General features: G+C 44.0%; 1 protein-coding gene across 1 annotated transcript in view; it reads left to right on the top strand.

Moving 5' to 3' along the window:
• The window catches only part of LOC108573868, a 257,534-nt gene that overhangs the window by 194,370 nt on the left and 49,513 nt on the right, over window positions 1-13,651 (top strand). The window contains exons 3-4 of the mRNA XM_017936350.1: window positions 6,189-6,502; window positions 7,085-7,264. Of these exons, the coding sequence (XP_017791839.1) occupies window positions 6,189-6,502; window positions 7,085-7,264 (494 nt within the window). The remainder of the gene's footprint in view (window positions 1-6,188; window positions 6,503-7,084; window positions 7,265-13,651) is intronic.

Raw genomic sequence — 13,651 nt, 5'->3', positions numbered from 1 at the left:
CCTGGCGCGCGCGCACATCGACTAATTAAAAAGGTCCCGTATTGTCGGGGACGAGCATTGTTCGGGCCAGATCGAGGGTAGTGGAATTCCTGCGGGCCAATGGTGAAAGCAGCTTTGTTCTTGGCACGCCGGCTCCGCCGGAACTGGTGGATTTAGAGCGAAAAGCCTCGCGGCGTGGACCACTGGCTCGAGCGTACGTACGAGCTCCTTTGAATTCAGACGCGGCGGAGAGCTTAATCAAATTTCTTACTTACTTCTTCGTGGCCGCGAGCCTTTTCCAGCCCTTGCTCCCGTTAATAATACACCCGTGATCGTGCTATTCTTTTGCTCGACGCGATTCGACGGAATATTTGAACCGACGAATGAGGAGGCAGAATTGAAGTTGTCTAATGCGTACCAATCCATCCAAATGATACCTCGTCGATTTAATTCCAGCGAAAGATAAACATCGAGCGGCGATATTCGATATTAAAGCTTGTACGAATTAGTTCAATTAAGAGATAAAAAAGAGGATCGCCATTGTACGCGGAGAATTTAGTCAGAGGAAGTGGTAGAATAATCAAGGAGAAAAAGGAAGTACAGGGACAGGAGAATGCTATTAATTAATCTAATGAGCAGAACAATTCGAGCGGGCCGCGTCGACGCGACTGGCTCGCTTCCCAGGATAAATGATATTCTTTTTTTTTCGCATCCCCGCCAGAAAGGACTCGGAGCTCGAGCATAAAAAGCGGAACAGAACAAAACAAACCGCGTAATCGTTTTCACCGGGGCCGCAAACAATGAACAGGGGCACGAAGAACGTGGGAGGTTTGTGGGAAATAATCTGGAATTTATGAAGCGTGAAATAAACGCGGGGTATCTGTTTTTTCTAGTGACGTCATAAAATTCAACAACACGCACGGAAACGGGATACGTCACTAACGAACATCACCCCCTACGAAAAAAATACACAACCTCCTCCGCACCCCTTCGTGCAACCAGCTTGGTGAACGCTTAAATCGGTGTCTCCGCGATCGATTTACCGCACTCTGCATACGTTATCGCGGAAATAAACAACCGAATCGATGAATAATCGAACAAGTATTCGCGAAACCTTAATCACGACCGTCAATCAATTTCCCGATCGAAGATGGAACCTTTATCTACCCTTCGTAAATCTCTTCCTGTGTACTTGGACCCTCTATTTCGAAAATTTTCGTTTTATATGAATGAATTCTTCGAGTGAATTCATACATGGTGGAAAATTGAGTCTGGATAAAATGGAGTCTGTCGAATAGCGACCTCTTATATTATTGAAGACGTACAAAGAGTTAAAGTAAATGTTGGAACGTGAAAATTTACAGGATTCTCCTAAGGGTTCGTAGAGAAAGTTGTTCCTTTCGATTTTCCCCAATTTTTAACTCACATGGTACTCTACACTAGCATGTTCCGCTACAAATCTTAACGAATAGCGATAGTTTTAGTATTTTTCTAAAGATACGTGAAATAAGCGCCAATAGTGAATGTTATTAATGAATAAGTGTGGTTTTTTCTATTAAAATGAGCCCAAACACGACATCAATCGGACTACTTTTGCCTGAAAGCATTATACCGGGTGTACTCAGTACTTCGCATCGAGCGTAAAGAAATCGTCCGAAAGATGTCATGTTGGGACTCATTTTAAACCTAGGAACTTCAGTTATTCAGTTTTAACATTCTCACGAACATATATCAAACAAATAAAAGAAAATTCCTTATACATAGAGCCAAAAAAGAAGGTACGAAAGTTAAATACAACTTACATTCCCATCAATCAAATTCACAAGTCACCCTCTTCTACGTGGAGTTACAACATGCAGGCCATTTAGCTCGCGGTTTTCGTTAATTTTGCAACTAATTAAGTCTCCATGGAACTCGATAGGATTAGGGGAACGCGTGCGACAGGAGTACCCTTTGAAAAGCGAGTTTCTGCCAGGCAGACGGAGAAACCGCAGGCAACGGGACGTGTCGTTTGGTCGGCTGGCTTGGCGAAATTGAAAACGCGGCCGAACTTTCACCGCGTGGACCACCGAACTGTGTATGGGTCGCGCGCGATGGAAAAACCGGGAGAGACGTTCGAATCCAAGGGTCGTATTAATGCGTACGAGCACGTAAAAACGAAATTACACGAACCGCCCTCATGAATTTTAATGGCCGCCTGTGATCCTGAATCGCAATGCTCGACTGTGTACACACAGGCCGTTTGAATAACGTTTATGCCATCGATTATACGTGTGTCTACGAGCTTTAATAGGTTCGCGACAGCGTTTCTCAAACAGGATTACAACATCCTCTCGAAACAGCCAGGGAAAAGCTCTTTTTTTTTCACCAGAATTTTCGTAAGCGTTAATACTTTCAAGATTTTCACTTTTATTTACATTTTACTCGGTTGCCCGACGCTGTTATTTAAGAATCGATAAACCGCTGTGGAAATTTTTATGGGTAATCTGCAGGTTGGGAAAAAAATTCACGAACGAACGAACGACAAGTCTGTAATTTTTCACGAGGCAGCGACAGTCGGATCGATGAGCGTGTGCACGCGTGAAAATGTTAATAAAGCCGGCTGTCGGTGCTGGTCGTCTCTCGATGGCGGTGCAAACGTCATTAATCCTCTGTTATATGTGTTCTTTGACAAGATATTGGACACCTGCAGCTTCGTTTATCAATAACGTTTATAACGAAAACAGCTCCCGCGTGTGTTCGTTTGTACAATGCAAAATTGTCCGAATTGAAAAGCGAACGCGCGCAAAATTTCCTCGAAATTTCTTCCTGTTTCGTTCGCTACCTTACGTCGGAGATTTCGTTGATCCTCCATTCGAAGTGCAGAATCGTCGTCGAGTCTGGGTAAAGTTTGCTAAACGAAGAGATTGAATTATGAACGTAAGATCGGAAGTTGTTGTTCCATTTAAGCACGGCGAATCTACTCGACTCTTAATGACACCATTGACGGGACACAACGTTGCGTTTCGTTGTCGAACTTCGCTTCAATTAAATCTTCAGTTGTCGGACTTGAAGCGAGTGGAAATAAGGAGAAACTCGATAGAACGATCACGTTAATCCTCCGACGTTCAACTTCCAGTTACAACCGTTCAAAATTCAGCTTCTCTTCGTCCCCTCGTGCCCATTCGACGATTCGTATTCTAATCCGGATGCAAAATTTGTCTCGCGTAAGAAGGATAAATAAAGTGGCAGATTTTTGAAGAAATTTTTCGTTTAATCCATCGCTCTTGATGAAAAACACTATTGAAAGATGTTCGTCAGCTTTTTATACGCTTGAAAAATTAATCTTCGCGATACCTAATCCAACTCGACTCAGAGAAATCGATCGAAATTCGAACAGCTACCAATTTGAAGAAATTAGAAATTCCCAAAATGGTGCCTGCGTTATAAAATTGTTCTCTTGGAAGAATTTCTTTTGCAGAACATGTTACGAAATTTAAGTTCTTTTGTAGAACATGTTACGAAATTTAAGAGACTCGCGTCAGAAAATTTGTAAGATTCGCATCTCACTTGACGCACAACATTATTTTAAAAATGTGAATTTAACGTGTGCGTCTCACTTTCGCGAACGACTGTGAATTCCGAAGAATCGCGGAAACGATGAAAACGTAAGCGTACGAAACTGGGAAAAGTAGGAAAGCTACTGAAAGCACGGAACCCGAAATATTCGAGCTGTTAACGGTAGGAACAGGGAAATGCTCTGTTAAACCACGCCGAGTATTCGTGGAATCTTATCGTTTCTAGCAGTGTTGTCGAATTCTAGATAAAACGAGATCGGCTCGCCTCCGCGAGATGAGAAACGGCTTCCTGTTTTCGCGCACGAGTTCCGCAAAGAAGGCACGTGCTCGGCGTTCCGAGCGCGGCTTTTATATTTTATTATGCTTTACGATATGTTCTTATCTTATTTCGTCCGCGTGTTGGCTACGAATTTCACGCGGGGGAATTTTTATGCGAGCCGATCAATGGGAGAACTCGTGTGGAGGCCAGGGACCACCGTGTATACGCGATATATGGATGTATGGGGAGGAAAATCTCTGGTTCTCCGTGACTTTCGATTTCAGTATCGGTATTTCCGGTGGAACGAAAATTTAGGTAGCCGTATACTGTGTCAATTTTCGGAGATTTTGCTACCGACGTGGTAAGGAAGAGTTATCGTTACGACTCGACGAGATTTCTGAAGGACCATCGCTCGAGATCTCCTGTTAATCCCCTTGCATCTATGGTTGAGGTATTTCGCGACCTAATGGTGTTTATGCGACACTTTGGACGAGATATCTCGCGACCTAATGTCGGTTATGTGACGCTTCGAACGAGGTATTTCGCGACCTGATGCCGTCCATATGACTTCTCAGACGAGATTTTTGAACGACTAGCGCTGAAAATTTCTTATTAATCCCTTCGTATCTATGGACGAGGTATCTCGCGGCCTAATGCCGGTTATGTGACGCTTTGGACGAGATATCTCGCGACCTAATATCGTTCGTATGACACTTTGGACGCGAGACATCTAGTGCCAAAATTTGGACAAATATCAGTTCCGCGAATGGGAAGAATTTAAAATCCAACGTACAGATCAGTGAACGTCTTCAGAGACTCTGACGCATACTTAATTTGTCCGAAGATTCCAATATCTGTGATAGAGAAGGTATGAAAAACGTAATCTTCCAAGAATATAAATGAATGTAAATGTAACTACGTAAAAAATTAGACCATCATTTTCTAACTTCGAAAAAATCCTCCCTGAAGAAGTTAAAGTTTAAGATCTCCCATTCTAATACGGTGCTCGGGTCATTTTTGACCCATAGCCCCCTTATTTTTTCAATAACTTTTGTTGTTACCAAATTTACATTCCCTTAACATTACATTAAAAGTTTATCGCTTAGATTCATATGTTGGAATTCACCGTTAATACGCGCGTACTCTCTCGGTGCGTAACCGGGGAAGGTTTCTTGACCTCGGTTTATTGCACCCCTTGCTGGCCTAAGGACTCGGAGAAACCAGCTAGTCAGTCTAGTGCCGTCGTCCAACTAGAATCCCACGCTTAGGACCGCCACGATAGTTTAACATTCACTAGGACATTCCACTGGAGTTATTTATTGTAATAAACAACTTATAAACAATTACGTGCTGTTTCTTCACAATCAACCAAAACTTTCAGCATCATATTGTATACTACTGTGGCAACCGCCACGGGGGTCCCACGCACTTAGGCCTGGCGAGTCTTGACCCTCCGGACGAAAAATCGAGAGATGTTTTTCCAAACATCTCCGAGTTTCTTCGTCCTCGAGGACAAGAGTATTGCCTCGGCAATGCAGGCCCGCACACCCACTTCCTGGGACTTTCCCAGGGAAAAGGCACGAGGAGGACTTTTGTCGTAGACCTTCTTTGCACGCGTATCGTATCGCCTTACATTTAAAAATAGTTCAAGCATTACCGTTTGAATAAATATATTTTTGTTACAACACTTGGCGAGTAATCATTTACACCACGTCACTTTCAAACTACTAAAAAACATTGCTGCACATAAGAAGGTACATATCTGGGTCAAAAAAGACCCAAAGATCTTAAGTGTACATCCGAAGAAAGGAACGTTTAGGATAGATTTAAGTCGTACGATCGAAGGAAACGTTACCGGAAGACAGGTGTAGTACCATCACGAACATCCGAGTGTCTGTCTATTGGCTGCGAAATGAGCCAGGATGGAAATTCTGAATACATCAGAAGCAGATATCAGTCTGTTTCGGAAACACGGAGCACAGAGTACACGTAGAGACGGGGCTGCATTCATCGACCATAAATTCTCTGTCTCGCGTAAATTCTACTATCTCATCAGAAGGGTAGGACTGGTGCTGGTAACGATCCCTATAACCGTTCACCCTAACTCACCTGCATCGTTGCCCGAATACCTAATTCGTTCGCTAAAAACCGTGGAAAAAATGATCGTTGTTCCATCAACGTTAACGCCTCCACCTAATTCGCCATTTCCGATAAATTAACCACGCATCGTACAGCGGCTTCGATATTAACGCGGGAGTACCGTTCGTTAATTAATTCTCTCGTGATTAAAGCTTTAGCAACCTCTATAATCGCGATATTTCACCGGGTCGGATAATCGTTATAATAATTGGAAAATATTCTAACGCATATCTGTTTCCAACTTGAAATTCCAGGTCGAACACACGATTCCACCTACACGCTGTACAGATTAGGCGAAAGGCTGTCCAGCGGTGTGAGGCTGTACGTGGAGACCGGAAGAACAGACGGTTTAGACACGGATGGAGACTCGCCAAACAGTCTACATTCGTTCACAGGGCCACCTGTACCCCAGGGAGAGGGAACGAGCATCGCTAGGGCGTTCTTGGATGGGAATCACACTCTGATCAGCATCATGGCGCGCATCAACCCCAGCCCTGACTGGTTCATGGGTGTCGACTCCTTCCAGCTGTGCGTGGAGGGCAATTGGGTCGATACGGTCACCGTCGAGGTAATTATTCGGCTAGATAGCGATCGTCGATTCTCCTATCGATGCCCGGAGATATCCCTCAAATATACACACGCAGCAATCTCTCTCTCTCTCTCTCTCTCGCAACAATTTCAATCCACCGGTTCGTAGTGCTTTTAATGACGACGATGTCGAATTAGACTGCTTTATATGGAAAATTAGATGAAAGCCCGAGGGGTGGTTTCTCGTTATTCATCCGTAGTTTTCTCTCTTCGTAGAGTTGAACAAAAGCTCCGGGCTATAGAAAGAGGCTTGGTTCTTCTTTTTTAACCATTCGGATACACGGAGAGGCATTAGCGTTCTCTTCGTTCATTAAAGCGGTAGTTTCGGCTGGGAAAAAGGCACGAGGAAAGGGAGAGAGAGGAGAAAAAAAGTTCTGGTGGATACGTTGCTCTCTTAGGTGATTGGGAAAGGTATATAGGTCGTGGACTATTTTAGAACAGTTTGGTTTCAACTATGGATTCTCTGGCCTCTCATTAAAATGTAGGAGATGGTCCATTGAAAGATGGTTTCAACGCTGTGTGTATGTATATGTGTGTTTTTCTGTTTTTTTCTCTCTCGAAGCTGGATCCGTTGGACGGCGGAACGGATAACGGGTTCACATTCACCGCTGCCAACTGGCCCACGCAACCACAAGGAATCGCATACAGGATCACGTCACGATATCCGGCACATCCCGCGGGAAGCTTTTATTATCCGAATCTGTCTAGGCTGCCGCCTATAGCCACTCTCACGTTTACCAAGGTAATTCTGCTTCGTTTCTTGCTTCGCCGATGCTCAGGTTACAGTTGTATACAGGGTGGACCACGAAACGTGATCAGCTCCGATTATTCTGCTGTTAGCGGTTCGGTCGGAAGTGTTTTTAGCTGAAATAACATGGTTCGAGGAGAGCTTTAAGATAATTTTTTGTCAACCCTTTTCTTCCAGAGTTATCAAGGTCACCTTCGGTTTTTTATAGGTAAACCTACAATTTCTTTACACCCATCTTTTAGGAGACACCGAGGCGAACTCGGCAAACACCGTAGAAACGTTAAAAAAATATCATTTACCTTAATTGAATCGATGCTCAAAATGGTGTCCACTAGCAGCAGTACACTCGTGTAAACGGTTAAGAAGTGACTGCTTAGTTCTTTCTGTGACGTCTGCATCGATGGTTAAGCATGCATCTACAATTCTCTGTCGCATATCTTCCGGCGTTGTTGGAGGTTCTTTGTAAACTTTTTCTTTATAAACGCTTCGTGGTCCACCCTGTATATAGACTCTCTTCGAACAAACTTGTTATTCAATCGAAGATTTAACCCTTTGGTCTCCTTTGTCGAGTCTTATTCACAGGTATGAATGAAGTAGTTTTTTAATTTAAATATGTATTATATTTTGCAATATTTTTTTTACCCGGATAAGCAACAGGTACACGTGTATATGACCCTTAATGCTATTTTCAATATAATTAGTTATAAAAATTTGAAGTGCATTACAAATAAAATAGGGTTGAGGCTTCACGGCCTGGAGTATAATTATTATTGAGACTTTCGAGTACGAGGAAAATTAAACTAGTTATTCGACAGAATATTTATTCAAATCTAAAATGCATGAAAAAAGAATGTCACGATGGTTTGTAATTTGTGACGACCAATAGGGGTCTCGTCCTTAAGCCTGCTCGATAACGAAGCCTTTTTTCTTCTCTTCGTGACCTCTCCACGAAGTAGAACCGATTTTCTTTCACCCAATGTTCGAACGAAAGGCGACAGCCAAACGGTAACGAGATTCGAGAGACAGCGACTCGTGTTAAACTTGCTAATTATGTCTTCCGACCTTCCGCTGTCCTCCTTTCCCTCTAACTTGCTTTTCGGCCCTGTCTCTCCTTCGTCTCTCCCTTCTCTCTCACCCTTTCTCTCCCAGGTTTCAGCCTGGTGACAAGTCACTTTTGCCACCGCGACAGTCGCCACTCTCCTGTCCTCGCGATTCCCCTTCCTGCGGATAGTCTGGCCCGCTTACCGAATAATTATCAAACTTTCCTTCGCTAATCCGATAGACCCCCAAGACCTGGCATTTTTTCTCCCCTCTCTCTCTCTCTGTCTCGCCGTTTTCTTCCACCCTTTTCATCCCATTTTCCTTCGTGCTGCTACGTTTACGTAATCTGGACCGACTTGTTTCCTCGAAGGCGCTTCGTCAGCTGTTTCGAGGAACGTCTGCTCGAACAGGCAGAACTGTGTCTCCTAAAATATGCATTCGAGCTGAAGAAGCTTGGATCAACTTCTCTCTAGGTATTCGTCGATGTGAGGAAATTGTCGTGTACCGACATTATCTAGTATCCCAAATCGCGCTGTAGATTGAAGTGTTAGTCTTCGATTCTCGAACCTTTCCTGACTAACTCCGTCTCACCCTTGAACTCTGCCCTTAGTGTACCAAACCCTTGCAGATCCTCGAAAAATCAGAGATTGGTCCTTGTACCGTTACGCACGCAGCTCCGGTAACACGTTGATCACCTATGATTGTTTCCTCGATGGGGCCACCTGTGACCGGAGGGCGTCGAATATTCAGAATAATTAAAATAAAACGAATATCGTCGACTAACAATTTCGAACGTCATAGATAACTAGACGTTATTTTGAATTAAATAAAGCATGATATAATACTATGCTTGGAATAACGAAAATTTTCGTGATGCCCCCTGAGCAAATCTACCGTGGCAATGAACGTGTTAAACCGATACTTATCGTACTTTGTCAACGTGTCTCCGTTCCGTGATACATGTACGAATAAGTACACGGAATGCAAGAAACTGGTAAACGTGTATAATCTCGAATGAATTTTCAATCAGTTGTAAAAATCGACACGTCAACGAGGTCTTTGTAACTCGTTAAAAAGGACACTCTTTTTCTGGATATCGATGAAACCGGGACCTATAACTCACACTTGAGCCTTATACGATCTATTCCGAGCTGTTTTTCCGCGCGTGTTTTAACCGAACAGTCATAAATCCGAGGGAACGTCACTGGCTAGCCATTTCATTTTTCACAAAACCGATTCGACGTCCGGTCCAACACTTTTTCACAGTTTTCACTGGCGCGCGATTTGTTGGCCAACGATGTCACGAGTCGTTTCTACTCGCGGTGTAATTTACAGCTGATTAAGCTTCTCTCTCTTTCGCTATCGTTCTGTCGGCGAGGAGAATGATTTCTCAGCGTTTATCGAGCCAGTGAAACCCGTGGAAAACGGTGGAAAAGTTAATTCGCTGGCCTCTTTCTTCATGCAATTCGCGGCTGGCCATTACAAGACAACGACTACGACGCGTTTCCCTTTCTCTCTAACTGACGGGGGCGAGAAAAAGGAAGGAATAGAACGCTTCCATTACGGGGAAGCATCTTAGATACTCCGTTAAGCTTGAAATTGGAACGCGCGACGTAATGTTCGCTTCGTATCGCGACCACCTCCGTTCCGCTGAACCGATTCCACCGGTCGATAATGTTTATGGCCTTGGACAGGATGGGAACGCGGCAACAATAGATCGAGCAAATCCCTGGGTAAATCCGGGACATCTTTGAAGTGATTGAAGCGCGACGAAGAAATAGTTGTTAACGGTGGCAGTGTGAAATTTGCTCTGGATTAAGTATTAATCGAGCTGTGTGACTCCGTGATGTTGTTGATCCAGTGAAACGTTCGGCAAGGTGTGAAGATGCTGTTAGACGTGACGAACGTCTTCATGAGAAGAAAGATTGGAGAGACCGTGTGACCCACTGGTGGGTCATCGAGGGATGCTTTGAATTATCAGTGTGACCCACGATGGGTCATTTCAACGTTTATGATAAAAAAGATTAAATATTCGGTGTGACCCACCAGTGATGCTCTGATGTGCCAACGTGACCCACCAATGGGTCATTTCAACGTTTATGATAAAAAAGATCGAATATTCGGTGTGACCTACCGGTGGGTCATCCAGTGATGCTCTGACGTGCCAATGTGACCCACCATGGGTCATTGAGAGATGCTCTAACTTTCCAACGTGGCCCACTAATATTTCATTTGAACGTGGATCACAAAAAGAATTGAATATTCGGCGTGACCCACCGATGGGTCATCCAGTGATGCTCTGATGTGCCGACGTGACCCACCAATGGATCATTTCAACGTGGATGACAAAAAAGATTGAGTGGCCGACGTGACCCACCGTGGGTCATTGAGAAATGACTTCCCAACATGACCCACAGATGAGTCGTTTCAACGTGGATCACAAAAAGGATTGAATATTCGGCGTGATCCACCGATGGGTCATCCAGTGATGCTCTGATCTCCCCATATGACCCACCGATGGGTCACCAAATTTTTCATAATCTACAAAGAGATTAAAATCAGAAAGTTACTTATCAATGATAACAAACACTTCAACAATTTCGTGAACTCCAAGGGAATTAAAATCTAAGCGAATCCACGTAAAAATTCCAAATTACTCCGCCAGATTGTAAGAACGCAGAGGCCGACCGCGTTCTATTTCTTGCAAATAACTATTTCCACTTGACGACTGCAATTAGGCAGTCGCGGAGCGGATAACAAATAGACAACGATGGAGAAAACAGCGAGTGGTAGGAGGATCCCGTAATACCAACGTGCCTTAACTACGTTTTCCGATGTTCTCTCTCTCTATCTCGAAGCAAGCCTTTAATATTCCGGCGGGGCATTAAAGGCAAGGCAGCACCGGCAGAGAAAACAAACGCGCGAGCAAACCACGGCCACTTTGTTAGGCTAATATCGTCGCATTACGCGGGGGCCAACTTAATTGGCATAAATGATAACAGAGTTCTAGAAACGTGTATCGCGACCGATTTCCGACCTCGACGCCGCTTGTTTACGCCGCCAGCTATTAAGATATTCATTTGAACGCAACTGGGTCACGGAAAACCGGCCTGCCGCACGGACATTAAAGGAAATCACCAATTAGAACCCTTCCTGTACTGTCTACTGAAATTTATAGTTAGGTATCCGAAGATCGAGCTATTATTTACTCAATTCTTTTGTCGGCAATTCTTCTCCTCTTTTTAGCAGACCACCGGTTATAATTTGCAACGTTTAACCCTTTCACTACTAGGAGGTAAAGCTCTCGCTGTGCACGGCCGAGTTGTAACGTTAATAGTCATTACCTATGAAACATGTCCGCGAGTTAAGTTACCACAGTAACGTGAACCACACCACGTTTGTGCTCAGTTTTTTCTGCTTTATGTCTTTGAAATAAATCGCCCGATACCTACTGTCGACAGCAGTGAAAGGGTTACACTCGGAAACGTTTCGTTCCACAATGTCGTATACCTCTCTCCTATCTCTCGTTAGTTTTTAGTCATCCTGCCTCCTTTCCTTAACTAAACAAATCCGCATCATCCTAACGTTAGTCACCCCGAAACCTAGACCTCCACATCATCCTTTACTCATCGCTGAACCTAGACCTCACCGCCTCTCCCTACATTCACCTCTGAAACCAATCCCTACTCTCGTACTTACCGAAGCTATATCTAGAAACCTTTTCCGTCGAAACACGAGATTCTTGTCTAGTGACCATCACGCACCGAACGTCACCGAACTACGAATAAAGTCGAATAGTACTACGCGCAGAACAGCATCCTTATTTCGCCCAGTTTCCGTCAGGCTCTCCTACCGCGTACCTATTGAAAATAATAACCCAACGCAAGGAATCGCGAGCCGCGGAATACAACAACAAACTCGGTAATTATAGACAAAATTTAGGATAAAAATTGCACAATTACTAGTTTATTATTGAGGCTTTCGGGTGTAGGCTGTGTCCTTATGGAAAGAAAGCCTCAATAATAATTACACTTGAGGCCGTGAAAGCCTTGAATCTTCTTTTTTTATATTATTTTTGCCTTAGTATCTGTGCCCATTGGCTCAAAGCCAATTACCAACTTATCCGTCTATGTTACTATTGATAATTGTCCCTCTTTTTGAGTCAGACCATTTAAGGAATCTACTCGGGATAGGGGACTCGGGTAGTGCTCGGAAGATAGATTATTAACGCACAACAGTTTGCTGTTAAAACTATATATTTGTGAATGGACGTGAACAGAGCCCGAAATGTCTAGGCTTACTGATAGGAAAATTGTGCGTCGTATCGTATGGTGTTCGCTATTTTATAAACTACGTGTGTGTTGTGATTGGTGGTGTGAAAACTGTCGTAGGTGGTGGAAGTGTGTGGTGATTGGTTTTTGTGTGAAAGTGGGGAATTTGTTCTTACATTTGTTATATTGCTTGTCTGAAATTGGTGATGTCGAAGGTCTGTTTTATTGCTTAGGGGATGTGGTGTCCAGGTGTGAGAGTCGTCGAATTTTTGGTGTAACAAAGTAATTTGCCCATGCCGGCTAAGACCTCGCTTTTTAGAAGGTGCTGTCTATTGAAAATAGCGATGTTATTGTTCGGCTCGTCGGTACTGCCGAACAACCCAAGCGGCGCCCAAATTTTGTATCAACATTAGTTAACTGCGTAGGGAAAAATTTTCGAAAAATAACGAATCTCGGAAAAGCAAAATCGTGAAAGCCTCAAATTTTCAATTATTTATTTACTACATATCAATTTATACATTTACATTTCATAATCTTCCGTGCCACTAAACCTAGCGTTCCAACTTCCCAGAAAGCTCGCACTAAGCCGACACAACTTTCACACCAGCTGCAAATGGTCAAAGATGAACTTGAAACAGAATTAAAAGGAGAAGAGAAAAGAGTCTCTTCGAAGCACTTTTTCCCACTTCTGACAATTTCCAAGTTCTCCGCTCGACTTCCAGAAACGCATCGACAGCTCCTCGATCATAATTGTCCCCCGGAGGGTTAGGGGGTTGGCGCGTATCCCGCGAGGCTCGTTAACGTTCGTAAGCTGTGAGTTAGTAGGAACGTGTGGCATCGGATAAAGGGAGTGACGGGGAGGGGCTGGTTTAGCAAGGCTGGCCGGATTATCCGGAGTTGGGTGAAGGCAATAGGGCCTGGTTAACCGTGACACAGCCGCGTACACCGGCATATTTCGATGTTCGCGCGTACTTTACGTAATTACCAACTATTCATAGGCGGCCGATTATCTCGGCTGTTCTCGATTACCGCCGCCAGCTCGTCCTTGCCACGGAGCAATTTGTCTCCG

The sequence above is a fragment of the Habropoda laboriosa genome, unplaced genomic scaffold (assembly GCF_001263275.1).
Source record: "Habropoda laboriosa isolate 0110345459 unplaced genomic scaffold, ASM126327v1 scaffold111, whole genome shotgun sequence".
Lineage (NCBI taxonomy): Eukaryota > Metazoa > Arthropoda > Insecta > Hymenoptera > Apidae > Habropoda > Habropoda laboriosa.
The sequence above is the reverse complement of the archived record's forward strand: the minus strand, read 5'-3'. Positions and strand labels throughout refer to the sequence as shown.